Here is a 26,527-nt window from a genome sequence, read left to right on the forward strand (position 1 = left end):
ACTCTTACATCTTGACTTCTTTTGCAATTTGTCCTTTTTGTTGTGTACATTGGTGGTTCATTTCTTTTTATTGCGAAGTAGTGTTTCCCTGTATGTATATGCAACAGTTTTATCTATTTTCCTATAGGTGGACATTTACATTTCTTTTTTGACTTATGAGTAAACAAAAGATTGCTATGACATTTTCAGATGGATCTTTCAAATTTTCTCTTGGGTAGAATAGTTGGAGTGGAATTGCGAGGTCACAGGGCAGGCCTCTGCATGCCCTTGATTAACTACTTGGCAGATTGATTGATTGATGGGCATCTCTCCAGCCTTTTGCCGTTTCCCAGATTTCAGACCGTCCTGATTACTTTTTATTTCAAAGGCTATATGTGAATCATGAATAATAGTATTTTGTTTGGTGTTCCTTGCTATGTTGCATGGTTATAGTTATTCTCATCTTTTGAACACCATGTATGTTAGCTTTTTTTTGCTTGATAGCAGTCTTGAAAGGAGTGGTGGGCAGGTGCTACCCCCTTTACTGATAAGAACACCAGGGGTCAGTTTTACTAGACTTGAATAGTTATACCTTGTAAATGACAGAACTGAGATAATTTGCTTCTGGTCTTTTTCATTTTGTATATAGTTTGTTGCTCCCCTGCCAAAAATAGGATTGTCCCTGCAAGGAGAAGATCTTGCTATGTTTAATTCTGATTATATTGCTTAATACTGATGGCTTACTGGATTCCTTTTGATTTGGCCTTGAGTCCAGTTTATGGATGTGTTGTGACATTTTCCTTGTGTTCTGGGAGACCAGTCACTTTGAATAGTAAACCGTTAGTTGGCCTTGTTAACACCAACTTTCCCGCAAGGTAGAATCACAGCAAAGACTTCCTTTCTTCCCTCCCTGCCTCGCTCACTCTCTCACTCTAATGAACTAGATCCTAGTGATTTTTCATTTTGTAAAATACAGCGTGTGTAATACCTTGGGAAATCGTATGTTTTAAATTTTTTTGTATTTAATGGCAAAGTGATAAATGTAATTTTTAAAGCTTTGAAATTATAAATTAATTGTATCTCACCATCGAGAAAAGCAAGAGTAGTGATGAATGTTTTTGAACAATATTCGTCAGTATTTCTTCTTGTACATTTTGATGGAGATTGATGACTATGCCTCAGTTGGAGGATGGACAAAGGGAATGTTTTATCTTGCTGTATCTTGCATGGCTCTGAGTACTGCCTTTAGTTCAAGGTATTTTGTTTTCTGGCTTGTTTATAGCAGGTTCTACCAAACTTTTTATTTCCTCAAGAAACTGTTTTTCCATCTTGGATGTACAATTTCTAAAGCTGTTAAGTCATTTGTCTTATGTAACTTATATCTTCGTGTGTTTCAGGAAGCAGTTCAGGTACTGTTGAAGCATTCTGCAGATGTTAATGCTCGAGACAAAAACTGGCAAACCCCGTTACACATAGCGGCTGCTAACAAAGCTGTCAAGTGCGCAGAAGCCTTAGTTCCTCTTTTGAGTAATGTAAACGTGTCCGATCGGGCAGGAAGAACTGCACTGCATCATGCAGCTTTCAGTGGCCATGGGGAGGTAGGTGTGCTCCTCCCTCAGTGATTCTCTCTGCGCCCCCACCCCCGTTATTAATGAACTTGGCTGTCTCGCTCCTTATGTTTACCTTCTTCAAACCCTCAGACTTTATTTCATCATAATTCATGATCTGCCTTTCTCACATTTAGAAATTTATCAGATACAGCCCCAACCAACGCTACTAACTGTAAAACAATGTGAAAAGTTTTTTCTGTCATTGAAGGAAAAAATATCTAGGGAGTCAGCGCAGTTTCATTGTTCTCCCAGAAAGATGGTTGCAGAGGGAGTTTAGAGTGTAGAAAACATTTTCTTACAGTTTATTTTGAACATTTGTCAAAATTTCATTAATGAGAGGCCATCAAAAGAAAACAGTTTAAAAAAATAGTAGTTATACAACGAGCATTGACTAATGTTAGGTGTGTTATAGCAGAGAGTGGGGCTCACGTATGTACATGGAAGACGTAGGAAAGAACGAGACTCGGTTAGAAGACCTTTTGAGGCCAGCTTGTCCAGTCCTTCATTTTTTTTGCAGACGCAGAAACTCAAGTAAATATAAATGGTTCTGCTGTGCAGCAGAGGGAACTACATTTAATATCTTATAATAACCTATAATGGAGAAGAGTTTGAAAAATATATATGTGTATATTTAACTGAATCACTTTGCTGTCTACCTGAAGCATTGTAAATCAACTATACCTTGATTTAAAAAGGAGAAGTAAAGTGACATTCCCAGGGTTCACTGGCTGAGAACCAGTTGCTGCAGTGCTGTTTTCACTCTTCTTCCCGGTTTTTGCCACATAAAGAGTTTTTGCCTCCACTGCAGTTCTGGTCAATAGATGAGTCCCTTTTTGACATCTGCAATGCCCTTTCCAGCCGGGAAAGTATTGTAAATATGTTTAGATATAATGGAAATAACTACTCTTGGTACGTTTTGAGATAAGCAGACTGCAGTGGCCTTCAGGTCTAATCATATTATGGACACTTCATTTGTGTTTGAATTAAATTTAAGACATTTCTGGAATCAGAAAGCACTTTGAATTTAAATAATATTTGAGCTATAAAAAAAGGAATAAAACATATTGTTAAATACTCTCGCTTTATACTTGTTCATAAAATAAAAGGACACAGTGGCATCTTTAAAAGATATTGATGCCTGACTTCAATAACAACCAGAGTAAAACCTTTTGTTGTATTTTGTCCTGTTGTTTATTAAATTATGTTAAAGCATTCAGTATATAATCTAGTGTTTCTGCAAGTGCAGAAATTCAGTGCCAGAGAGATTTGAGATGAGTCTTCATGATAGATATTCATAAACAGTTCTCCTCAATTTTGATGAAATTATGTTTATTTTCATTCCAGATGGTCAAATTACTCTTGTCTAGAGGTGCCAATATTAACGCTTTTGACAAGAAAGATAGACGTGCTATCCACTGGGCAGCATATATGGGTATGTATTTTTTTTTTTTTTTATTTTTTGATATTAAGTGTTAAGGAAAAGTTGGACATTGTCATTCTTGCATTTGTATAGTATGTCTTTTAGGATAGTGAGAAGTTATATCTCAGTTTGCTGCCCAAGTGAAACCAGCTTTGTGGTGGGGGAGGCTGGCAAGGGCAGGGGTACCTTGGGTCCAGTTCTCTTGCCGCCGCTGCTGCCGCCAAGTCGAGTCAGTCGTGTCCGACTCTGCAACCCCATGGACTGCAGCCTACCAGGCTCCTCCATCCATGGGATTTTCCAGGCAAGAGTACTGGAGTGGGTTGCCATTGCCTTCTCCCCAGTTCTCTTGAAAGCTGTTTAAAATTAATTCTGTTTACCTTTGAAGGGAGAGACATCCTAGATAGAAGCCTGGGGTACAGAGTTTAGATTGGTGTTTACTGAAAGCTCATTCTTATAGCCATCCTGATCACATCTTTGTATGGGGATATTAAGGTAGAAGTTGTGAAGATGTATTAGAAAGCCTGTTACTGGACTTCCCTGGTGGTGCAGTGGATAAGTGCCTGCCTGCCTGCCAGTGCAGGGGACGTAGATTCCAGCCCTGGTCCAGGAAGATCCCACGTGCTGCAGGGTAGCTAAGCCCGTGCACCACAGCTCCCGAGCCCGCACGCTATGACTCCTGGAGCCCGTGCTCGGCAGCAAGAGAAGCTGCCACAGTGGGAAGCCCAGGCACCGCAGCTCGAGAGTCGCCCCTGCTCACCACAACTAGAAAAAAGCCTGAGCAAGCAATGAAGACCTAGCGCAGCCAAAATAAACAAATAATTTTTTTTTAAAACCTACTGGGCCAAGCACTGGATTGGTTTGATTTCTGCCACAGTAATTGCACAGAAAGAGACTGAGGTGCAGATACCAGCTTTTCTGCTTTTAACATTCTTGAGGGAATTCTGTGGTGGTCCAGTGGTTAGGACTGCGTTTTCACTGCCAAGAGCATATTTTCAGTCCCAGATCGGGGAACTAGGATCCCACAAACTGTGCCGCACAGCCAGAAAGGAGCGGGCGGGATGGGGAGGAATTCTTGAGAAGTCTTAGGATCTCCAAAATCTGCTGTCTGAAACAGAGTTCATGGGGAAATGATCCTGGGGCAGACCGCTTAAGACCTGTGCCACTCCATGAGCAGAGCACTGCCAAGCATTAATGGGTTCTTGAGGTGACTTGGACAGCCAGGGGAGAGACGCGTCAGCCTTCCTCGGATACTTACGAAAGAACAGAAAAGATGCTGGCTTGTGGGTGCCAAAACCACTCAGGCTGAAGTGAACCTCAACGTGCCCCTAATTTTGCAGGTCCTGCAGGGCTCGGCTCTGCCTCAGGAAGGAAGCCGTGAATGGAGACATCTTAAAGTAGAGTTAAGGAACTCCTCTTTTTGCAGCCATTCCCATTACTTCCTGCATTCACTTTTGTCTTTTCTTAGCTCTCTCTTAAAACTAGAAGATTGATGGAAGATTATTGATTTAAAATTACTGTATAAAATTGTAAAATAGAAAAATGTAAGAAACCAAATGAACTCAAAGTAATTTGTCAATAACCCCAAGTCCAGGAAGATCCTTTGCCTATCATGGAAGTAACTCTGGGGTTGTTGGTGTTTCTCTCACACCAAAGGTTTGTGCCTCTAGTTATGTCATGGGCAGTTTTCTTCTGTTAATTGAAGGTAAAATATCCAGAAGCAAGTCTTCTGCGGTGTCCTCCTGCTGTCTCCTTACAGCCTATAGATTTTCTGTATTAAAGTCTTGAGGAGTTTTCTGAATACTCTAGCATAGCTTATTCTTGAAGACAGTTTAGGAACAACTATTCTGATTTTAAACTATATAACTTATAGTAAAACTTTAACACATTAAGCAGAGAGCATTAGGCTTTTTATCTTCAAAGAGTTAGGCTTGGCTAAACAACAATTTTCATAAAATTAAAGGCCACAGAATTTTGTGGGTTGTCTCTAATTGGGTGTGTGTTTATCTCAGGGTCCTTGGATGGCTTTGTTTTCCTTGATCTGCTAAATGTCATTTTTTTTAGGCTGATTGCGGATTGTAGAAGATATTCTGTATTTTTTGTGCCTCACAGTCCATTTAATTTTTGAGCGTAAACATTCAGAGGTTAATATTGTTTCTTTCCTTGTCTCTTCCTTTCTTTAAGCTTGGAGAAAGAAGAGTATTTACATCCAATTTCAAAAGCTGTTCAGTTGTTTTAGGTGTTCAGAATTAAAAGGAGCTAAATATATGAAAGTACGGAGCTATTTATTACCTAGTCTATTAGACAGGCCTGAAGTCCAGATCACTGTCACTTCTAGAGACTCTGTCAGTATTAGCCCAGGAAACATTAGAATCCCATGTATTCTTGTAGTTTATTTCCTTCTTTGCCTGCTGTCTCCTGGCTGAGACTGCTTTTCTCTTTAGGCTCTACCTCTCACCCTTATGCTGTGACTAAATACTCTTGAGTTCTCAGTTCCATTCTCACCCCAGATGAATCGATCATTTTCCCCTCCCTCCCCTGTATTTGCTCCTACTATGGACCTTCATTAAGATCCCGTTTACTCACTCATCTTTTCTGTTGCACAGTGTTTTTAACAAAATCCAGTCACCTTGCTGTGATGACTCTGAGATAGAGGGTACTAAATAAAGGTTAATTACCTTAGTAAGCAATTCATTACATTATTTCTTCTAAAAGCAGTTCATAATTTGAGTTGATATGAAATGGTGTTTGGTTTTGGTTTTTTTTTCTGCTCCTTTTCTTTCCATAAAAGTAAGCAGACCTGCTGTATAGCACAGGGAACCCCACTCAGTATTCTGTGATGACCTGTGTGGGGAGGGGTCTAAAAAAGAGTGGGTATATGTATGTGTGTAGCTAATTCACTTTGGTGTGTAGTAGAAACTGACACATTTTAAACCAACTGTACTCCTGTAAAAATTGAAAGAAAAAAAAAACAAACATAGCTTGTTTTATTTATACATTCATGAACAAAAGAAAAATACAGAGAATTTTCCAAATTCCTGAAGGATAATGATTATATTTATCAAGCTTACATTGCTTGGATATAATTATTTTTAAAGAATGTTGTTACTCATTACAGAAGTATGCCGTGCTTATCTACTGAATGCTATCTTCTGAAAATACACTCAGATAAATTGAATGAAATTTAGTCCCCTTGGGTACCATCATTTTATATATTGATAAGGAAAACACATACATATTCTGGCTAGGGTCTGCCTAGCTAGAACAATATATTTATTTCACTCTAGAACTCTCTTGCCTTTTTTCTTTTAAATAAGTCACACCAAACTGACTATGGAAAGACCTCTTCTTAATGTTTTCAGTGGTCCATTAAAGAAATTTATGCATATTTCAGAAATGTGCTTAAATAAATATTTGTCAGTTTTAAGATAGTAAATTTGCTTACGCATGGCACCTTTTAAAAATAGGTTTTTTATCAACATCAGGAAAAGTTCACACTTCCTGGAATCTACACAGTTAATATGATCTGCGTCATTTACTTAGAGTGATATATTAATTTTGAACAGTTTTTCCAGTATGTTTGTGTTATGGGCCTTCTAGTCTTAAAAATCAGAATTTGTTTCTTTTTGGCCTGTTAGTGAATAATATGCATTTAACTGGTTTAAATAAGCTCCATTCATGTGTGACCCTCCCAGGTATTATAGGTCCTGATTTTTAATACATTATGACAAACCCAAGTAGTAGTTTTTTCTAGAGCCGTAGGTCAGAGAAGTAACATGTCTGTCTTGAGAGATCTCTGTACCAGCTACTGCTCTTATATGATAGTCACATTTACTTTGACATCTAATGATTTAATAGATATTCTTTTGATTTTTCCTTTCCTAAAAATATAGTAGATATTTTTCATATTAAGATGGGAAAAAGTATCTGAAAGTATACACTTTAATTGATAATTTACATATATTAACAACCAAATATACTTGATTCTTTATACATCCTATAGTATCCTTTTTTCAGGAGAGTGGGGTGCTGTGTTTGAAAATCTCATAGTTACTAACTTTATATACTCCTTTCCTATAAAGGGGTATTAAAAATGACATCATGAACAACTTGTTTAATGCAACAAATGTTTATTGGGTGTCTGTTTTGTTTGAAGTATACCGTGAAGGAGAACATTAAGAACCTATGACATTTTCCTTTAAAGATCTGTATTTGGGAACCTAATACATAAAAGTAATTAAAGTGTTAGTTAAATAATGATTCAAGTATAAGAAACATCACAAGGTATTATATGCTTATGAGATCGTATTTGCAGGTAGTGGGTGCTTTTGGCCATGTAATTCTAGGGAACTGGAAGACTTATAAGAAGGCTTATTTATAAGACTTCTAGGGAAGATAGGAACTGACATGGCCTTCTTCACGGATTAATAGCAGTGATTAGAAAGAAACATCCAAGCAGAACATTCTGTACAATGAAGAAATCAGTTTCATGGACAAAGGCACAGTGGTGGGAAAGCTTTGGGGAGGAGGAGAAAGCACTGTATAACCTAGTCTGATAAGATGTGAGAAGAGGAAAGGAGACTAGTGGTTCTCTCACCTTTCAGATACAGGTCCTCCTTCCTGGCCTCCTTGCATGGTTGCGGGGAGCCTGAGACTAGTTCTGACTAATGAAAGCAGCATGGCCTCTGGACCAGAGCATTTGATTGATGGTGTGAAGCTCTGTAGTCCCCTTTCTTGGCACAGTGACCAGCTGCCTTCAAGACTGTGTCAGCTCCATGTGTCTGGATCCTTAAGTGACTGAGCAGAGCCCTCTTGACAAGCTATCATAATGCTAATGAGAAAACGCTAATGGTTTAGACCACTGAGATTTGGGAATCAGCATGGGTGAGTAACAAACTAAGGTTGTTAAGGACAGCTGGAAATAGTGAGAGAGAAGTTTTTAGCTTAGTGTTCCAAAGACTTGACATTTTTAAGAAATATGCCAAATTCACTCCCAGATTTCTGAATAGAAGATTCCACTAAAGCATGCAAACATAAACTAATGTCTCTTATTAGACATAAAAAGCTAGCTTAGTAACTTGAGAGTGTATTAAAAACAACCTTGGAAACATGATCTAGGTAAAAGGAGGATTGCAGGATCATCATCGGATAAGAAAATTAAATGTATTATTTTCAGCTCTTTGTGGCATCTGTCAACATTTATCAAAATTATCCTGAGTTCTTATTTTTTCCTTGTGCCCACTCTCTGGTTATAGTATGATTAAGTGGTGACTTGTTGAGCTTTGTCTTGTATTTTTACCTGTCTTTAAAAATATTCAGGATCGTATTGTATTTCATATTTTCCATATGTTCTCTGCTTGTTTTTTTCTTCATAAACACATTTTCAGGTCACATTGAAGTAGTGAAGTTACTTGTGGCGCACGGAGCTGAGGTGACATGCAAGGACAAGAAGTCTTACACGCCTCTCCACGCAGCAGCCTCCAGCGGGATGATCAGCGTGGTCAAGTACCTTCTCGATCTTGGGGTTGATGTAGGTGTACTAAGCAGGATGAAGAATGGAGCGTTTCGTGTGTTTGTGATTTCATTGTCGGTGGAAGTTTTTTCAAATTTAAAAGATGTTTTCTTACAGTAACATTTTTGTCTTTTAATAGTGTTGTGTTTATACTCCTTTATGTAATATACAGTCTGCTGATGTCTGACCAAGACATGAAGTTAGTCAAATGTGTTAAGAGGTAGAATACTTTCCAAAGATGAATGATTGACAGAAGTTTCCCTTTTCCATCACATTCTAGCCCCCTGTAGCTTCATTTCAACTGTGGAAACCAGCAGATCAGACATACTTGGATTAGTTTCCTAAGTGGCTTGGTTATTGTCAGTAGTATTTGCCCAGTTTGTCTAACATTTCCTTTAAATGACTGTAACTGTTCTATTACAGTGTATTGGTCAGAAGTAGGCAGGGAAAGGCTTCTGGCCCGTCAGCTGCAAGTGTTCCTTACTATATGAATCTGTAGATTGGTTAGGGAGGGGTTGCTTGCTTCATCTGAATATATTTGATAATAGAACTGGGGTAGCTAAGAATACCTGGAGCTCCCACAGTCCATCCTTGAGGCACATGCATGTTACACCCCACCCTTAGTAGATTCAGGGCTTCCCTGTGGCTCAGCTGGTACAGAACCTGCCTGCAGTGCAGGAGACCTGGCTTCAACCCCTGTGTTGGGAAGATCCCCTGGAGAAGGGAATGGTTACCCACTCCAGTATTCTGGCCTGGAGAATTCCATGGACTATATATATAGTCCATGGGGTTGCAAAGAGTTGGACACAACTGAGCAACTTTCAGTTAGCAGATTTACTCTTATTTTAGGTACAGGTCTGACAAACTCATCTGGTTCTTTAAAACACAGATTATTTGTTGTTGTTTAGTTGCTAAGTCGTGTCTGACTCTTTCACGACCCCATAGATTGTAGACCACCAGGGTCCTCTGTCCATGGGATTTCCCAGGATTACTGAAGTGGGTTGCCATTTCCTTCTCCAGGAGATCATCCCAATCCAGGGATTGAACCCATGTCTCCTGCATTGGCAGGCAGATTCTTTACCCCTGAGCCATTGATTTAAAACAACCAGGAGAAAGGGAGGTAGTTTAGATCAGCTGGAAAGACAGAAAGATAGTTGGTGATCTGGTTGAACTATTTACTAATTTAAGGACTATGTGAAGCACGTAATTTTTGAAAGATGGGGATCAGAAAGCCAAACATAGGTAGAATCTTGTAGAGTGCAAACAGATGAAAAGTTTTTTTTTTTTCAACTCAGCACTTCTATAGCTCTATTTCAGCACAGAGATTATAATGCCCAAGAGACCCTTGATCTAGATAAATGAGACAGCCTACTTCTGGTCACTGTTTCAAGTCCGTTCTGGGACAATTTTTAAAGCATATTTTATTGGCAGCAAAATAAACTCTGGTGAGAGCATTCTTCCAAAAAAGTGGTCAGACTTGGAGCCACTTAGTGACCCACGGCCTCTGATTGCATGACTCAGCTTCTAAGAGCTGCCATAACAAATGACCATGAAGTGGGTGACTGAAGGCAGTAAACGTAATCTCTCAAAGTTCTGGGAGCTCCAAGGGAGAATCTATTCTAGGTTGCCGGCTTTTGGTGATGAAATCTAGATGATTTGACTAAAGTTATATGTGGCTTTTTCAGTTCCTCTAATTTCTGTTACTGGAGATCTGAGAAAGGAAAATGTTAAAGTTGTGATAAGTTGGGCCCAACCACAAGGTTAGAGGGCACAGAACTACCTTCAGCTTTGATGATTCACTAGAAGGACTCCAGAAACTCACTGAGCACTCTTATACTCACAGTTATGATTTATTACGCAGAAAATTACAAATTAAGATCAGCCAAAAGAAGAGACGCGCGAGTGTTCTAAACACAAAGCTCCCTCTGGCCTCTCCCTGCAGTTAGTTAGGACTCTGATCTCCCAGCATCAGAGTGTGGTGCATGCACGCAGTATTGCCAGCCTGAGCTTTGTTATCAGTTTTGTTGAGATTCCACTACATAGGCATGGTTGATCAAAATTGCTCATGTGATTGATTTCAGTCCACAGAGACCAAGCGATCCAAAGCCCTTCCCCCAAATCACATGGCTGTTCTTTGTGGCCCTGCCCCCCCCACCCCGCCGCCCCCAAAGACCACCCACTGTGCTAACCCTACCCACCCCACCGCCCCCAAAGACCACCCACTGTGCTAACCCTACTCTCGGGGCAGGGTGGCCAGCTCCCAGCCTAGATAAGGACGTGTCTATCAGGCATGCCATGGGTTACCTCCCAGAGCACGGGGGCAAAGGTAAAATTCTTCATTACAGGAAAGCTGTGTAAACTTGAAAATATTAATCCAATATATTTTTTAAGGAATAGAAAGATTACATGAATTATTTCTCAGTATTGATTATATTGTTTAGAGCATATTCGTTTTGGTAACATATCAGTATATCAGTATATAGGCTGGAAAATATCTAGAGCCTAAGTTTGTTGAAAAAATGAGTTAAATGAATAGGAAAGGATATTACTCATTTTTAAAAAATCTTGCTGTCTACTAAAAACCAACTTTCATCTTTGGTCACTGTAAATGAACCAGGAGAAAATATGTGTGTTTTTCAGTATATGTCAATTTTCAGTTTGTGTTCATTTTTCATAACTCTTAGAGTTAATTCTATAATTGTGTATTATGTAGAATGCTTTTTAAAATATGTTTTTATTTTCCTAAAATATCTCTTGGAATCATTCAGTTTTATCTTGAAATAGACATTGTATATATGAATTATATTTCCTGATGGTACAAAATCTATTTGACACCAAAATGCTGTAGTTATGTTCATTTTTTTAAAATAAGTTTAAAATGATGAGCCTTGTCTGTATTATTTTTCCCTGTTTCTCACTTTAATAATTTGATTTCAATCATAATGTTGTTAAGGTAGCTCACAACACTAATAATTAGGAAGACTGCATTAACATTGACATTTTTGTCTTGCAATAGATGAATGAACCAAACGCCTATGGAAATACACCTCTTCACGTAGCCTGCTACAATGGACAGGATGTTGTCGTGAATGAACTGATAGATTCTGGTGCTAATGTAAATCAAAAGAATGAAAAAGGGTTTACTCCTTTGCACTTTGCTGCTGCATCTACACACGGAGCATTGTGTTTAGAGCTTCTAGTAGGCAATGGGGCCGATGTCAATATGAAGGTAGGAAGTCAAATCAGAATCCCTTCTAGTATTTCGGGTTGCACTGTATTAATACTGTTGGTAGCACACACCATTTAGCAATAAAAAGGAATGAGTTACTGGTACATACACAGATAAGACTTCAAAGTACTATGCTGAGTAAAAGTGTTACACAAGAATTTGTTCACTGTTCCCACTTATATAAGATTTTAGAACAGACAAAATAGTAATGGGGTGCCAGACTATCTATAGTTGTGGGTACAAAACAGGACAGTTATTGTCACTGGGAGGAGGGATTGATAAAAAGGCATGGGGGAACTTTCTGGTATGGTGGTAATGTCCTGTATTTTGACAGCTTTGGGTTATATGAATAAAAATTAGTCAAAACTCATCGAGTGGTACATTTAAGATTTCATAGGCCTCATTGCATGTAAATGTTCCCTTAGAAGGTTACAAACCAAGCTAATATTGAACCTTAGTTAATGATACACATACCAAAGTGTTTTAGAGGTAATAAGTAGCGTTATCTGTAGCTAATTTTGAAAAGTATCTTTTAGGGACTTCCCTGGCAGTCCAGTGGTTAACATTCTGAGCTGGCATGGGTTTCATCCCTTGTTCTGTATACCACACAGCTTGGTTAAAAAGAAAAAAAAATCACTTAATAGCGTGGGTTGGGTGGAGAGAGACTAATGTATAATGTTCATATAGTAAAATGTTAGCAGTAGACTCTAGGTGGTATGCATATGGGTGTTCACAGTAATATTATTTCAACTTTGCTGTTTTGAAATTTTTCACAATGTTAGAAAAGTTAAAAGATGAATATCAGTGTTTTACATACAAGGAATAGTTGATTTTTGGTCAGTCGCTTCGAAGAGTGAGCATTTGAGTTTTAGAAATACATAAAAGCTCTGGAGCCACAATAAATGTACTTTTACTCATAAGTCTTTGGAAATGCACATGTAACCACAATTAACTACTTTATAATGTGTAATGGTCATTTATATTTTCCAAGTTGCTTTCACTGATTGTGTCTGTATTAATTTATTAATTCATTCTTTGAACACTTGCCAAACCTTGTGGTATGGCTTGTGGTATGAAAAAAAGGAACCATAAAAAAAAATAGAACCGTTTAGGATTAGTAAAACATTTAAGCTTGGAATGTTTTCAGAGCTTAGTTACATAAAATTCCAGCTCCCTTTGTAGGTGTGATGAGCTGGTGTCTTTCAGAGGGTCGGGAAAGGAGTCTGTTTTCTCACCTCTGACTTGGAAACCTCCTTTAACAATGCCGCTGACCCACGCTGACAGCTGTAGTGGCAGCAGGCCCGTCTGTATTTAGGTCATGGCTCTGAGTTGCCCCTGCCAGCTAAAGGACAGAAGTTACACGTACCAAACCATGGAAGCAAAGAGCATGATGTATTTTTTAAAAACACTTCTCTGGTATGAGTGTCTCTTTTAAGAAAAGACGTTTACAGCTTTCACTTCTCAGTCAGATCACCTACTGAAGGTTTTTTTTTTTTTTTTTTTAATGTTTATTTATTTGGCTGTACCAGGTCTTAGCTGCAGCATGCGGGATCTTCAGTGTGAAGTCTTAGTTGGGGCATATGGGATCTGGTTCCCTGAGCAGGGATCGAACCCAGAGCCCCTGCATTGGGAGCTCGGAGTCTTAGCCACCAGGGAAGTCCCTGAAGTTTTATTTTTAATAATTTAAATAACTTCTAAAAATTTCCTAATAACAAATTTGAACTGCCTATTTTGATTTGAAGAATTCCTGCTGTTTGGATAATCAGTGCTCAGAAAAAAAATTCTTACAGGAGTGGAAAGTTCATTACTTGTTTCCTCAAAAGCCTAGTAATATTTTTTTAGTGAAGAGTATTTCAAAATAAAAAAATTTGAAATTATCTAACATTTTTCAAATGAAAAGATCTCATCAGATATTTTTAGTCTAGATTTGTTTATGATAAAATGACTATAGTTAAAATTATCTTTGTTAAATATTAAGTATCTTGGAGTAAGAGAGACTTACTTACATCATTAACTGTTACGCATTTTTTAGTTTATCAGTTGCTCAGTAAAAATTAAGCTCTCTGTTTATTTTATACAGTGCCATTTAGACAAGTGGTTACTATAGTTTGAAGATAATTGATTATTTGGTTCATGTGTCATTGCCTACGTAGCTGACTACCTGTGGTTATTCTTAAGTCTGTGTTTTCTTTTGAAATGTAGAGATGAGAATTATTTCTACAAGGGGGTTACTTGGCTCTTATCAATGGTGCTATTTGACGTTACTTCCTTAATGATTTAGAAAATTCAGTGGTGGATTTTACACATGACAAGGGAATATTTTAGCAAAGCAGTTAAGATGTGGTGGTGAAGTAGATTTGAAGACAACAGGTCATGACATTGATTTAAAACTGATTTCATAAAAGTTGCTTTGGTCTTGTCTGAGGATGTCTAACTTCCTGCTGATGTGTAGCTGTCCAGTTACCTTAGCACCAAGCTTACTGAAACACTGTCTCCAGGTTGTTGATTTCTGGGTACCGTCCAACCCTGACATTGTATAAAAACTGTTGATAGTAGTGAGTTTTCGAGTAATAAGAATGTGTTTTCATTCAAGAATATATCTTCATTCCTGACACCAGTGTTTCCTATATTTGTCAAATGGTTATTTGGAAGTGAAAAGTGAAAGTGAAGTTGCTCAGTCGTGTCCAACTCTTTGCGACCGCATGAACTGTAGCCTACTAGGCTCTTCCGTCCATGGGATTTTCCAGGCTATTTGCCTTATAAGAAAGAAAATCATACTTGCTGACCCTCAAGTCCTCCTTATCAAGTCACCTTTCTCCTTCATCTTTTCCTCCCATTTCATCCTCTATTTTAATGTTTCTAACCTGATCAAATTGTGGATGACTTACATTTGGAATGTAAATTTAGGTTCGTAATTATTCAATTTGTAAGTTTTTAAATTGATTGTCCTACAAAATACTATTTAGATGTAAGTGAATGTTTTTATAAAAAGAGCAATATAGGTCTGGTTTTTCATAACCTTGCTTATCATGAACCCAGCCACACTGACGATGTCACTTACTGCCTTTTTTCCCTCCATTCTTCAAGTGGTATTCTGTAATCAGTTACTCTAGAGGATAGAAACTCTATAGTATGTGTGTTGAAAGTAAAAAAAAAAAAAAAAATAACAATTTCATGCAACATATCCAGTTGTCAAGCCAGATAGCTGTTATACCTTTTCTCACCCCCACCCTATACTTTAAATTTTGGTTAGATAACCAGGGTACCCCCAAATACTTCTTCCTTTGTGATAATCACATGTATGTTTTGATTAACAAAATAATTGAGGGAAGAAAAGACTTTACCTAACTCACAGTAAAAGATATCACGTAATTCAGGCATTGTTTTTCTTCATATGTGGAATTCCTCTGAAATTTCAGAATTTCTATGTTGAATACACATGCACGACCAGTCTGGTTTATTATCTTAAGTAATTTGAGAAAATAGTTAACAATGTTGATGACATGTAATTATAAACTAAATAGTGTATAAAGTTTTTAAAGTGAATTATAGTGGCTGAATTTAATTCTGACATTCACTTTCCCTTGGTCAGGGAATGATTCAGCATTTCTTTTAGGACAAAAGAATTGTAGCAATGTGAAAATTTTGAACCTTGGGCAGCAAATCCTGGCTGTACCACTTCCAATGATGTGACCTTGGTCAAATCATTAGTATCCTTATTCTTCAGTTCTCCCACCTGTGAAATAGGAGTGATATTAAGATTATAACACACCTACCACTCAGGACCTTCTATAAACTGTAGGCATTGTGTATTTGTGCTTTATGGTATACATACTAAAACATTAGTTCATAATTTCAGATAGCTGTTTTACTGTCATAGACATTTATTAAACCTAACACTTGAGTAATAGTCATACAAAATAAAGTTGCAAGAGGATATTCAAAATAAAAATGAACAATTACGTGTTACGAATATAACCAGAATTTTAAATCTTTGTGTCTATTTCAGAGCAAAGATGGAAAAACTCCACTGCACATGACTGCCCTCCATGGTAGATTCTCCAGATCACAAACCATTATCCAGAGTGGTAAAAAGTATTTCTGTTTGTTTTTTTTCTAAAGTGTAGTAAAAGCATCCACATAGTGAATGGTATTGAGGAATTGTCATAGCAGTATACATATTTTTGACATTTGATATCATATCTCATGAAAATCAGATAATGAAGAATTTTATATGCCATGTACATGTATCTTTTATAGTCATTTTTCATTTATTTCTGTATTGTTTCGCTTAGATTATTTATATAATATCACTAGCAGTTAGTACTGGCTTTTAAAAAACATGCTAAATAGAAAAATAACTGCCTTTCCACTGCAGTTTGTATTATATATTGACAAAACTCAGTTGCGTTTCTCTTTCCCTTTTTGAATATCTTGAACTGTTTTTAGCATTTTCATTTCTTTTCTAAACTTGTATTATTTTGTATTTGAATTAGTACTAGGCAAGCTAAACTTCTAAATAAAAAGAACTTTTGGGTACATTACTTTAAGGCAGTGTTTCACAAGCCATGTTCCAAAGAACTGTTTGTAAGTAGTATTGATAAGTATTGATAAGACAATAGCTGTTCTCATTTGGCAAGGAAAGGGTAGGAATAAACTCATGATCAAATAATTCATGAGGCATTGCAGACTGTCTTCTGATTTTTAAATCTATTAAAATCTTATGCTCAGTTCACAAACTTGCTTTAAGTATAAAATCTGCAGTCCCAGTGCCTGACCCAGTAACTGTGCTGTGGATGAAATCTATGGATTTTATTCCTCCTTTGCTGCAGGAGCTGTAATCGACTGTGAAGATAAGAATGGCAACACTCCTCTGCACATAGCAGCGAGGTATGGCCACGAGCTGCTCATCAACACCCTCATCACGAGCGGGGCCGACACCGCCAAGTAAGTGCGTGCCAGGCGTTGATGGCTTGCCAGGGAGCGCGCGGCTTTTCTCAGTGTGGTTCTCTCTTGGGTGAGCTTTTTCCTCTTTGTGTTGATGATGTAATAGAATGTTTAATATGACTTCATTGGGTCTTTTTATGTTTTTTATCCCAATTGTTTATGGATTATGACTAATATGTTAAAGTTTCCATGTAAAACTTTGTTTGAAAGATGGATTCTCTTGCATGCTCTGCAGAAGTACACACCCTACTTAAATTGATGCTTATCATTCTTATGTGTATTTTTAAATTTTTATTATACTTTTATATGTTCATAAATATGTTTTAAATTTTCTTTTAAGCTTTCTAAAAATGGTATGCTACTGTATGCTTCATGAAACTTTTTTTTTCACACGCAGTTGTTGATTTAGCCATGTAAATATAAATTGGGGCTTTTTTTTCTTTCCTCATCTCTGTAAGTAACTCTAGTTGATTTGTTTTATAAAATTTAATTCTTGTGTAAAGATTTCACAGTTTATTCATTCTCCTCATTTACAAACACAACTTACTTCTGGTTTTTTACTGCTGGGAAAAATTACTGCAGTGAACAGTCTTAAGCAAAACATTTTGCCTTGTGGTAATGATCCTTGATGGCAAAGCAGGTGGGATGATTTTTGCTCCTGAGACAAATGTCTGGAGTCATTTTTGGTTGTCCTGATTTGGGGAGAGAGCTAATGTCATCCAGTGTGGGTCAAGCCCAGGGGCACTGGGGATGTCCTGCTGTCTCCCCAACACACACAGACCCACAGGAAGTCCACAGGGACAGTAGTCTGAGCTTGAAAAACCCTACTCTAAGAGGAGAGTTGCTGGAGAGGTTAAGTAGTTTCTTTTTACTTAAGTGATTGCCTTTTTCTCGCATTGTGGTGAAGATACTGTCCTCTTTGCTTTAGACGTGGCATACATGGAATGTTCCCCCTCCATTTGGCAGCCTTAAGTGGTTTTTCAGATTGCTGTAGGAAACTTCTTTCTTCTGGTGAGTGGAACCTTCACAGACAAATTATCCTCTTTTATGCTTCCCCCAAACTCCCCTCCATCTTGCTTTTGCAAAATTATATACAAATACGTCCAAGTATGGATCATTTATTAACCCCTCTTAGAAGATGTTGGGCCCTTTAAGATTTGATATTTATTTTTCTAGTGATTTCTTCCTCTCTCTTAGTTGGGGAATGGCATGTGGAATATTCCTGAAGTAGTCCCTTTATGTCTGGAAGCAAAATATCTTTTGCATGGTTCCTTTTTGAGAGCCAGCGACCAGTTCACAGTATCTTCTAGGTCTGAAATTCATACCATATTTAATTAATGTTTTAAAATGCCACATAGTTTGAAACAAAACAGGATCAGTAGCTTTCTGTTAATATAAATATTACTATAAAGATCTTTATTAAAATGCATAGAAGTACTAAATATATAAGATTTTACTTTAAATGATATTCTATTAGCATGTTATAAAAGTTGAACAGATTTTATGTATTATTAATACTTATGAATGCTGAAAGAATTATGGGAAAGTTTCTGGGAAAAATTAGCATATTGTGAGACAGACCCTTCTGAGTTTTTCTTAATGATACCTTTTTCCCTCCCCTTGGCTTTGTTGGGTCGTTGCTGCGGTGAGGGCTCTTTCCTAGTTGGGGAGAGCAGGGGCTGCTCTGTAGTTGTGCTGACGAGCTTCCCATTGCACTGGCCTGTTGGTGCAGAGCTCGGGCTCTAGGCGTGCCGGCTTCAGGAGTCAGGGCTCCCGGGCTCCAGGGAGCAGGCTGCGCAGCCTTGGTGCACGGGCTCAGTTGCACTGCGGCGTGTGGGATCTCCCCAGATCAGGGATCGAACCTGCGTCTTCTGCATCTGCAGGTGCGTTCTTTACCACTGAGCCACCAGGGAAGCCCTCAGTGATACCTTTTAAGTGAGGTGATTGTGTTTTGAGTGTTTAAGTGTATGCGTGCCACAAGTAATCACATAGCCATTTATCTATGAAAGAGAATTATAAAACTCTCTTCTCAGTGTTAGTAGTAATCCACGGGTAGCAAAGGAAAAAGTTTTACCAAGAAACCATTCATGGGGCTTCCCTGGCAGTCCAGTGGTTAAGACTCCACACTTGTCAAGGCAGGGGGTGCAGTTTCTGTGCCCGTGTGGGAACTGAGATCCCACATGCAGTGCAGCGTGGCACACTGCACCCCCCCCAAAATGTTCGTGTATCTTACAATTTAGTATATTCTCAGAGATAAATGACCATGACTACACTGGGTTTTAGAACATTTTCGCTACCGCCTGCACCCAGATAAATTTCATTTGGCATCAGTTCCCCATTTCTTCCCTCCCCCAGCCCTTAGTAATCAATAATCTACTTCCTGTCTCTAAATTTACCTATCCTAGATAGGTTGTAGAGGTGGAATCACCTAATGTGGTTTTTTGACTGATTTTTTTTTTTCACTTAGAAATGTTCTGAAGGGTCATCCAGTGTTATAAGTATGTATCAGTAGTACTTCATTTCTTTCTATTGCTGAATAATATTCCATTGTATCCTATGACTTTTAAACAAGTACTCTAGCATGTTTTTAAAAAACCCCAGGCTTTTAGCGGTAATTAAAAAAAGATACATTACTAATCTATTATAAATGAATTTGTACCTATTTGTAAGTCATAGTTTTGTGTATGATGGGGTGTGATTTTTTAATTGTTAATGTAATGCTTTAATATAAAGTAACATGCATATAGTATTATGTAAGATGTATTCATTCTTGTAGGATTTGATATAGATACCCCAGATGATTTTGGCAGGACCTGTCTACATGCAGCTGCAGCTGGAGGGTATGTTAACAAAATTTTTACTTTTCTTAAGAAAAAGATAGCTGATCATGGCATGTTTTTCTGTTGTTGTTTTGTAAAATATAAATCATAGTATTTTATTCACTCTGCCCTCATTTGAAAATGTACTTTTATACTTACTTAAACCTATCCATTTCATCATAAAATTATTGACAGTTGCATCTTCTCATTGTATTTTTCCTTGGTAGTAATTTGGAGTGCCTAAACCTTCTGCTGAATACTGGTGCAGACTTCAACAAAAAAGACAAGTTTGGAAGGTGAGCTGTGGTACAGTTCCCCTGTAGCTCCTGCTTAATGTTATTTACTTAATGACTTTCTTAATATTATAATTTGGCTTCTATGTGTTAGTCACTCAGTCATGTCCGACTCTGCAGCTCCATGGACTGTAGGCCGCCAGGCTTCTCTGTCCATGGGATTTCCCAGACAAGAATACTGGTGAGGGTTGCCATTCTCTTTTCCAGGGAATCTTCCTGACCCGAGGCTCGAGCCCATGTCTCCTGCATTGCAGGCGGATTTTTTACTGTCTGAGCCACGAGGGAAGTCCTTAATGACTTCCTTAATCTTGTTATTTGGCTTCTGTGAGTTAACTAAAAAATTTCACATCTTTTATGTTGTGATCATGATTTGTTGAAAAACTCCAATAGATAGATAACTTCTGAATATTCATTCTTACCCACAACCTCCTTCCAACTGGGCCCCTGCCATAGCCCCAGCCTACCAGCCACAGCTTTACTTTATAAGCACTACATACCTTTTATGATGTCATTCCCCCCTCTTCCTTTATAGCTATGAATATTTAAAACCACGTGGTACCTGTGCTCCCTAAACAAAAACTTACAAGAGCAGTGGTAGTTCTCCGTTCCCTCAAGTCATTCTTTATTAGAGACTCTGTGGCCTAGTTTTGGTTCCAGAGCACAGAAGGAGGGAGGAAGCAGGTTACTAATGTGAATGCAGAGCAGAGTCCCTGTGTGTCACTCAGCCAGGCTGCATCCTCACTGTTCAGTCCCAGACCTCACTGTTGCTTGCATCTGTGACTGCAGTGATTAAAGCCGCTGGGGTCTGCTAAGTTACTTAGAGTGGGAATCGACCCAACGTCTGTTAGAACCATATAGGAGAGGGTGGGAGGCAGTTTGAAAAACAGAGGTGAGCGTGTTACAGTGTGTACAGAAGTCTAATGTTGGACGCATGCAACTTGTGCAGTGTTACAAACCAGTGTTACCTCAGTAGAAAAAGAGAAAGAAAGGTGGCAATATGAGCAAAATGTGTGTCAACAGTTTACGAGTTATATCAGAGTATACAATAAGAGAGGGTATGTGTTGGAAGGAAATGTGTGGATATGTATCAGTGCCTGGAATGGTATAGTGCAGAGGTCAATAGAATCACATGTGGTAGGGAATCAGAAGTGTGTGAAAGAAAAGTGAAACCAACTGTCTGACCACGTCATTCCTTTGAGGAACAGAGTGTTCTCATAAGCCTTCTGACTGAAGGAGCCAGTGACCCAGGAAATCAAAAATCACTGTCTTTGGTGTGCAATATTTTTATAGCTAATTTATTTTTGTAAGCATGCTTTTTCTTTTCCTTTTAAAAATTATTTATTTTATGTGTTTGGCTGCGCTGGATCTTCATTGCTGTGTAGGCTCTTATCTAGTTGTGGTGAGCGGGGGCTCTTCTCTAGTTGCAGTGAGCGAGCGTCTCGTTGTAGTGGCTCATTGTGGAGCACAGGCTCTAGGGCATGCAGGTGTAAGCAGACTTTAATCCAGTTTATATTAGTTAGTTTGTAGTACATGAAGCATTGTATGCTACAGATAGAGCTTCTGAGTTTACAGGCTTGAAAATAATTCAGGAGTAATTGCATTTTCAAAACTACTATTACTATATTATACTTTATACAATAAAGTAATATAATGCTTCACTGTCATTTTACCAGGTAAATATTTTAGAAAACAATATGCCATGAAGACTCTGGACTAAATTTACCTTCACTTTTCTATTTTCTTTCTTTCTTCCTCTTTTTTTAAATGAAAAGTCATGAATCATTATAGTTTTGTAATCTAAATACAGAAACTCCTAAATTTAATAGCATTCTTTTTCATGTCAGTAACTGGAAAGAAGTAATCTACAAATATTCTGTCTCTAGTAATTAACACAGTACCCTAGCTCTTCAAAGTGATGAAAAATCTTCAAAACTATGCATTTTTTGCTTGAGAAATCTGATATTACTGTGCAGCTCTCCCATACAGTTGATACAACAGCATTCTTTTTAATACTTCTGTATTTTTCTTACCATTTATTCCTCTATCGAGACGTAACAGAAGCTGCTACCTCTGTACCGTGAAACATTTGTATTAGTATAGGGGAAGCTTTCTTAAAATGAAAACTCTTCTCAGATTGCTGATGGTATTAGGGAGGAAGGAAAATACAAGTTTTGGAGCAGAATATGAAGTGTATCCATAATTCACTCAGAAAACTGTAATTGTTACTGTCTGAGCTATGAAATACTTTTAACTGTGTTTCTGTCTTATTTTACATTCTTTTCCTTTTAACTGTGTTTCTGTCTTATTATGTTTTCTTAGAGGCTGTCAGGCATCTTGGTTTCTCCTCCTAGCTTTCTGTCTGGCCCTTTGAAAGACTTAGTGTATGGCAAAAATCAACCTCCAACTTACTATAAATACAGTGTTTATAACCGGGTGGATCAACTGCGCTCATACTTCCTGGCCTGTGTCCCTGACTCTTTTTTTTTTTTAATTAATTTGGGCAAAAAGATCTCCACTGCATTATGCTGCTGCCAACTGCAACTACCAGTGCCTGTTCGCTCTCGTGGGCTCCGGAGCAAGTGTGAATGACCTTGATGAAAGAGGATGCACACCCCTGCACTATGCAGCGACGTCAGACACAGATGGCAAGTGAGTACCATGTGGTGAGAATGAAGGATTATTGTTTCTACAGACCAGCATCTTCCATACAGATGGCGACTTTTATAGCAAATTGTATTGTATTTTGTAGCAAATTTGTACTGTTTATTATTTCTTTCCCTGAGTGTCTAGTGTGGAAAAGAAGTTGTTTTTATAGTTATTCTTAATCATAGTTATTACTGCCTGCTGCTACTCAGCAACCTGCCTTATGAACTAATGAGGTGGTAGAAGAAAGATAAAAGGTCCCTTTTTGTCCTCCCTTCCAAAAGCAAATCTTAGTATCTATCACTTCCAAGCTTCTTCCACCTGACTTCTCAGAGGCAGCAGTGTTGAGTATATCATAGGGAAAGGGAGAGGCAAGAGGTAGACGGACAGTGCCGTCAGAAGATAGGGCAGAGATTGGAATGCCAGTATCCTTCAGAGGTAGAGCGTTCATATTCCCAAGGGATCCCTGCAAGTTAGTGTTTAAATAGGGAGTAACTGAACTAGCAGAATTGGACACATAGTTGGTACTAAATATTAAGTAAATTATGTAGACAGTGAGTGAGTAAATGTTGCCCAAGGATGACTTAATAAAAATGAATGAGAGATTTATAAATTCTTTCATAATTAATATTCACCTGAAGTTGGTCAGATGTCAGTACCTTAATGTATATTGCCTTCATGGAAGAAAATGAGCTCTTTAGAGACAGAGAAGATATCTTCAGTATCTGTGGTATTCCCCATGAGTCTGAGTCAGTGAAGGGTAGAAAATAAAAATAATAGTTTTGAGGGAAAGGTTTTATAAAGTATACTTCAAGAAAGTTGCATTTAACAGAGATCTGTTTCCTTATAAAAAGCATAATTTAATGATATTATTCACAAATATTAATTTATTATAAATTCTGTGACTGTAATTGCAAATCCCTTTTGTTATGTTGGATTTGTGTTTATAATTCTAATCTTGAAAGCTCTAGTAAATATGCTATCAGTGAATTGTGTCTGCTGGTTTTGCATCTGCAGATTTGGGGAGCCGACTATATTCATTGTAGGTTTATGTTCATTTTTTTATAAGGGACTTGAAGGTTCACACAAGCATTCTTGGAACCAATCCCCCTTGGATACTAAAGAATGACTGTATTTTCTCTTTGAAGAAATATATCATTTATATAGTTTCATGTATATCAAAATAGTTAAACATAGATAGTTTTCGAGAGAAGCTATAAATTATTTGAATTATGTTTTTGGTTAGTATAGCTTTAAAGAAAATCTGTGATAAACATTTTGCAAATCAGAAAGTATTTTGGTACACTTAGGTAAGTAGATTATTCTCTATTTTATAAACTTTGTAATTTCAAGATTTGATTTATAGGTTTTCCTAAAATAGATTATAGCTAAAATGATTATATCATTCTAAATGATATAATCATTTAAAGGATAAAGGTAAAGGGTCAGTAGTCCTTTACCACTGTTCCCATCAACTGCTTATTGGATATTGCCCAGCATGATGCACATAAATTCCACTGAGGTCACATAGACACAGAGATTATCCCGTTGTCCTCCGGCCCTTAGACAGTTAAACCTGAATTCCTACACAAAAACATAAACATGACAATGTTCCATCTATACTGTTGGAGTTTTGTGGTTTTATTTTAAGCCAGTCCACTTTTTCTTTAGAACTGTACTTAGTAGTGAAGTGAATTAAATTGTTAGTTTTCTTAACTAATATAAGCTGTTTTGAGCAGTAGGCTAGAGATATTTATTACCTAGACACTTAATTCTCAGTATCTCTACAAGCAGCCTGATGTACTAAAAAGAACATGAGCTTGATCCAAAAGACCCAGTTTAAGTGTTGAGGTCTTCATATTATCCTTTTTGAGCCTAAGCAAGTAATTGTTAGGCAAAAACTTATCTATAAAATTAGAATGAAGCCTGAAAAAGTGAAAGTGTTAGTCACTGAATTGTGTCCAACTCTTTGCGACCCCATAGACTATAGACCTCCAGGCTCTTCTTTCCATGGAATTCTGCAGGCAAGAATACTGGCGTGGGTTGCCATTCCCTTCTCCGAGGGATCTTCCCAACCCAGGGATCAAATGCAGGTCTCCTGCATTGCAGTCAGATTCTTTACCGTCTGAGCTACCAGAGAAGCTAGACTCTTCAACATGTGTGACCTCAGTTTTCCCCACAATTCTAAGAAGTAGCCTTCATTCTCAGAATTGTGGGGAAAACTGAGGTCATGCGTGTTAAAGAATCTAGCACTGTTTTTGGAGCCTCTTTCTTACTTTTAAAGTATCAGAATCCCTGAGGTCTTGTCTGACACTATCATTTACTAACTCTGATTTGTTCCCTGGGAACCTCTGGTAGCTCTACGCCACAGTAACCACAGAGTACCAGAGGCATCCTCTCAGCACGTTTTGGAGACTTACATAGTAGAATTAAAGCGTTGGTTTATTTTTTTGGACTCCAAGGCTATAAATCCTAGGAATAGGTTAGGTAATAATAAGAGAATCTGGAATAATTCATTCTGCTGCCAAACCCAGAGTGAAATGTTTTCTAAAAGGAGAAACTAATTCCCCTTGGCTTCAAATACTGTTACTCAGTAATGTGTGTCTGCTGGCTTCCTTCTTTAACGGTTGGTTGGTGATGTCCTGTTACCCTCCCCCAGGGAAGGCTGTATACACTGTGGGATTTCTGACACGCTGCCGTTGGCTCTCTGTTTTCACAGTGACAGATACTAACTTATTATAAGTAACATATAACTAACACCCTCTCCGTGTGTCCCTCTGTCTTCAGTTTCCGTAGATATTGGGAAAACACATGACATCGTTTCCACTCACCCTACTCGTTGTCCCTGTCATCCTGATGCCTGCAGTCACTGTAGGCAGTCCTGACTCGGTAAACAAAAACATTAAATGTATGCAGTATTTGTAAACAAAACTCTCTTTGCCATTTGAACAAAAATAGGGCTGGCTATGAGCACGAGGGTGAGGACCTGGGACTGGGGTTGCTTATTCTGATTACATATAAGGAAGAAATCCTCCTCACACCTTTTCTTCTGTGATAGGCACCACTAACACAAGTATTTCCATAAATTTATGCAGATCGTTTCATGTCCCTCATACTGTCAGATGGTTATAGATACATGTGTTTATTAATACATAGATACATTTCACTAAGATACACTTTGGTGGAGATAGATTTTCAAAAAAATGAAATCATATTTTGACTTCTAATAGCATTGTGTATTTTTGTCTGTTTTGAGCCTTATATAAGTGGAATCATACATTCTTCTTGGAACTTTTGTAATCCTTAGGTTTATTTCTAAGTATTTCATATTTTTACTGCCAAAATAAATCTTACCTTTAAATTCCCTTGTGCTATGAAATAGAGAAATACATATGATTATTGTATACAACTTTGCATTCAGCAGCCTTTTTAACTGTTTTGTTTATGCGTGTAGGACAGCATTAGGTTTGATACTGGTACTGTCATTGCTGTGAGACCTTGGTTAGGTTACTTAACTCTCTGCATTTCATCTGTGAACTGGGAGTAACAGTCTGACCTAACACATGGCCACATGAGGTTCAGCTCACTGCAGTCTCTCAGTCACGTCCACTTCTGTGACCCCGTGGACTGCAGCACGCCAGGCCTCGCTGTCCATCACCAGCTCCCGGAGTCTACTCAAACTCACATTCATTGAGTCAGTGATGCCATCAAACCATCTCATTCTCTGTCGTCCCTTTCTCCTCTCGCCTTAATCTTTCCCAGCCTCGGGGTCTTTTCAAATGAGTCAGTTCTTCACATCAGGTGGCCAGCGTCAACATCAGTCCTTCCAATAAATATTCAGGACTGATTTCCTTTAGGATGGACTGGTTGGATCTCCTTGTAGTCCAAGGGACTCTCAAGAGTCTTGTCCAACACCACAGTTCAAAAGCATCCATTCTTCGGTGCTCAGCTTTCTTTATAGTCCAACTCACATCCATACATGACTGCTGGAAAAACCGTAGCTTTGACTAGACAAGACCTTTGTTGGCAAAGTAATGTCTCTGCTTTTTAATATGCTGTCTAGGTTGGTCATAACTTT

At 38.0% G+C, this 26,527-nt stretch overlaps 1 protein-coding gene across 5 annotated transcripts in view; it reads left to right on the forward strand.

Annotated features, from left to right (window-relative positions):
• Positions 1 to 26,527, forward strand: part of ANKRD28 (ankyrin repeat domain 28) — a 198,333-nt gene that overhangs the window by 141,028 nt on the left and 30,778 nt on the right. For all 5 annotated transcript variants that reach the window (XM_043875390.1, XM_043875392.1, XM_043875389.1 and 2 more), the window contains 10 exons: positions 1,377 to 1,577; positions 2,934 to 3,021; positions 8,394 to 8,536; positions 11,535 to 11,747; positions 15,757 to 15,835; positions 16,580 to 16,694; positions 17,623 to 17,705; positions 19,471 to 19,534; positions 19,741 to 19,809; positions 22,315 to 22,455. In XM_043875390.1, the coding sequence (XP_043731325.1) occupies positions 1,377 to 1,577; positions 2,934 to 3,021; positions 8,394 to 8,536; positions 11,535 to 11,747; positions 15,757 to 15,835; positions 16,580 to 16,694; positions 17,623 to 17,705; positions 19,471 to 19,534; positions 19,741 to 19,809; positions 22,315 to 22,455 (1,196 nt within the window). The remainder of the gene's footprint in view (positions 1 to 1,376; positions 1,578 to 2,933; positions 3,022 to 8,393; positions 8,537 to 11,534; positions 11,748 to 15,756; positions 15,836 to 16,579; positions 16,695 to 17,622; positions 17,706 to 19,470; positions 19,535 to 19,740; positions 19,810 to 22,314; positions 22,456 to 26,527) is intronic.

This window comes from Cervus elaphus, chromosome 19 (assembly GCF_910594005.1).
Source record: "Cervus elaphus chromosome 19, mCerEla1.1, whole genome shotgun sequence".
NCBI lineage: Eukaryota > Metazoa > Chordata > Mammalia > Artiodactyla > Cervidae > Cervus > Cervus elaphus.